We start from the raw sequence: 2,982 nt of genomic DNA, 5'->3' as shown, positions 1-2,982 counted from the left end.
GCCTTTTTTAAAAAGAGTGTTGTTGTTCAGGTCAGGGTTTTCTTATTAAAAAGTCAGTGTTTCAAAGGACTTCTTAGGGTGAAAGATGTTAGAAAGACTTTCACCACTGTGATTTGTTTAAAATGACAAAGGAAAGATTATTTATAAGGCTAGTCATTACAAACAGAACAAGCATTGAAATATTTTATACGATAGGGAACTCATTTTAAGAGAATTACTCTGGGGTATAACATTGAGGAGTTGTCCTTTGTTAAATGTATATTGACAGAACTGGAGGTTGATTCATGGACTCAGCAAGATAAGTAAATCAAGTTAATGGGCTTTATATACTCACTAAACAGTCACAATAGCATAAATATTACCTTATGTGGAAAATCTCTTTGTGCCAAATAAACAAAGAGAACAGCAACTGACAAATGGATGAAAGTAAAATTGTATGTAATTGATTAGTAGATTTTTCTGTATGAATGAAATACATTTTATAGAGTAATCAAGCCTATGGCATGTGTTTATTTTGATCCAGGACAAATTCTAAATCATTCTGAAAATCAAAAACAATTCACCAAAGTCCTTTATTTCACCAACTGCATTTGATATTTGCTCATCATCACACAGACAGTTTGGAGAATGTGTTACCTACATCTCATGGTCATGATTTAACTTTTACCCACTAATGTTTTATTTAGAATCCTCTGGCAGAGGAAACTGTTGACCTTAGTTAGCTAGAACAGCTGCTTTTCTATTTTGATTTGTAAGTTAATGTTTTCCAAGTGTCCAAAGCATGGAGAGAAATTTTTTCCATAGACTAATATTATACATTTTATTTATATTTCTTTTATTTTTAATGATCCATGGGACTATTTAGAAAGCCAATTACAGCATTTACTGTAAATGTTTTTAGAAAAGAAAAATCTCCCTTGGGTATTTTCTGTAGATGGATCAATATCACGTTCATTTATTTTTGTGGCGTGCTTGACTAACGGTGCTATGTTCTGGAAACATGGTCTGCTGTCTATTTTGACTGAATTAAAAATACACGATCTCTTTCGAGGTTTTCAAAAGTTTCTGCCTAAAGACAAGTTACGTACTTCTCAGTAATCTTAGGTTTGGCTTGTTATTTTGTCAGTGAATGGATACCTTGAGAAAGTGACCAGTGGACAGTCTTAGTACTTCTTGTTTCATATATTAATAATTATGTTTTGTACCTTCTCATTAAAGATGATGATAGTTTAGTTTCTTCTTTTATTTTGTCCTATCTTTAGAGTTTTACTTTTTTTTTTTTTTGGATAAGGCTGGGCTTGAACCCGCCACCTATGGCATATGGAGCCAGCGTGCTACTCCTTTGACCCACAGGTGCTGCCCTGTCTGGTTTTTTTTTTACTTGTTTTTGGTTTCTATAAGTCTGGGTAAATATATGAGCCCCGTTACTTTTATTTATGTTATGCACAGTTTACTGACCATCAGTGCAATAGGCGGGAAAATGTAAGTGTGAGTCCTGGGTCCCGGCTAGCACACAATGAGCAGTGAGAGACTGAGTAGCCGGGAAAGCAGGGAGGGAATGCGGTAAGATTCACCACATTTTATTTGGTGGGTCCTGAGTGAGGTAGAATTGCCCTAAATTCTTTGGACACCAGGAAATCTATATGGGAGACTCAGTTTTTAAACATCAAGCTCTGGGGCGGCGCCTGTGGCTCAAAGGACTAAGGCACCGGTCCCATATGCCAGAGGTGCTGGGTTCAAACCCAGCCCCAGCCAAAAACTGCAAAAAAATCCCCCAAAACTAAACATCAAGCTCTGGAGAAAGCAGTGTTTCATTGTGAGGCTGTGTGATTTGTGGTAGAAGAGAAATTCTTCTGGTTGCCCTTAGGAAGGAGGTCATTGTGGTGGCCATCATCTTTCTCTGTGTTTGCCCAGATAAATTACATATATGAGAGTCGCTCTGGAGTTTTCTTTTCTTTTCTTTTCCTTTTTTAAAAATTTGCTTTCAATTGTCTTAGTTTAAGTTTTTTTATTTTCTTTTTTTCTTTCATTTATTCATCTATTTATTTATTTTTACTGAGACAGAGCCTCAGTTTGTGGCCCTCAGTAGGGTGCCCTGGCATCATAGCTCACTCACAGCAACCTCCAACTCTTAGGCTTAAGTGATTCTCTTGCCTCAGCCTCCCAAGTAGCTGGGACTGCAGGTGCCTAACCACTACAGGCACCTGGCTTTTTTTTGGTAGAGATGGGGTGTCACTCTGGCTCAGGCTGGTCTTCAACCTCTGAGATCAGGGCAATCCACCTGCCTTGGCCTCCCAGGGTGCTAGGATTATAGGAGTGAGCCACCACGCCCAGCCTGGAGTTTTCTTAATATGTTTTTTAAAAGTAAGTAATTCTAGTAATGTATATTTGTCTTTCAGGAACATTAAAAAAGACTTATTTTAAATCAAACGGGAGTGAACCTTTGGTCACTGATGGTAAAGGCCAAACCTCGGATGTTATTCTCCCAAACATGATCAATGACAAGAGCCCCATGGCGTCTACTGCACGTCCCAGCCCGCACATTCCAGACTGGATGACAGGTGCTTCGCTTCCAGGGGACCAAAGCCACAGGAATATAAGTAAGTCTTCAGCTTCTGAATGCAAGTTGCCTTTACTGCATCTACTGTGGAACTCACAGGTACATGTTTAATCTCTGGTCCCCATGCAATTCACCACTCAGTTATCTGGTAAGCATAGCTGAATGCCTTTTCTTAAATATGAATTGCATATTCATATTCACCTGTCCATAAAGGGATTGAGGAAGAAATGAAAATGTATCAGTGCCACTCAACATTTCTGCGGTATGGGAATTTGTGCTGCTAGCCCCAATATTGAGATAGTGATTCTGTAGTGGCTCACTGATGAAAGTTTGTGCTTCTGTTCTGAAAATTTCTTTCTTTCCTTTCTTTTTTCTTTCCCCTCCCTCCCTCCCTTCCTTCCTTCCTTCTTCCTTCCCTCCCT

The 2,982-nt window shown here is 38.7% G+C and overlaps 1 protein-coding gene across 2 annotated transcripts in view; it reads left to right on the top strand.

The window, feature by feature from the left end:
• The window catches only part of CORIN (corin, serine peptidase), a 257,752-nt gene that overhangs the window by 47,742 nt on the left and 207,028 nt on the right, over positions 1-2,982 (top strand). For both annotated transcript variants that reach the window (XM_012808096.2, XM_012808095.2), the window contains exon 3: positions 2,400-2,600. In XM_012808096.2, the coding sequence (XP_012663550.1) occupies positions 2,400-2,600 (201 nt within the window). The remainder of the gene's footprint in view (positions 1-2,399; positions 2,601-2,982) is intronic.

This window comes from Otolemur garnettii, unplaced genomic scaffold (genome assembly GCF_000181295.1).
Source record: "Otolemur garnettii isolate 467f Iridium unplaced genomic scaffold, OtoGar3 scaffold00083, whole genome shotgun sequence".
Lineage (NCBI taxonomy): Eukaryota > Metazoa > Chordata > Mammalia > Primates > Galagidae > Otolemur > Otolemur garnettii.
The sequence above is the reverse complement of the archived record's forward strand: the minus strand, read 5'-3'. Positions and strand labels throughout refer to the sequence as shown.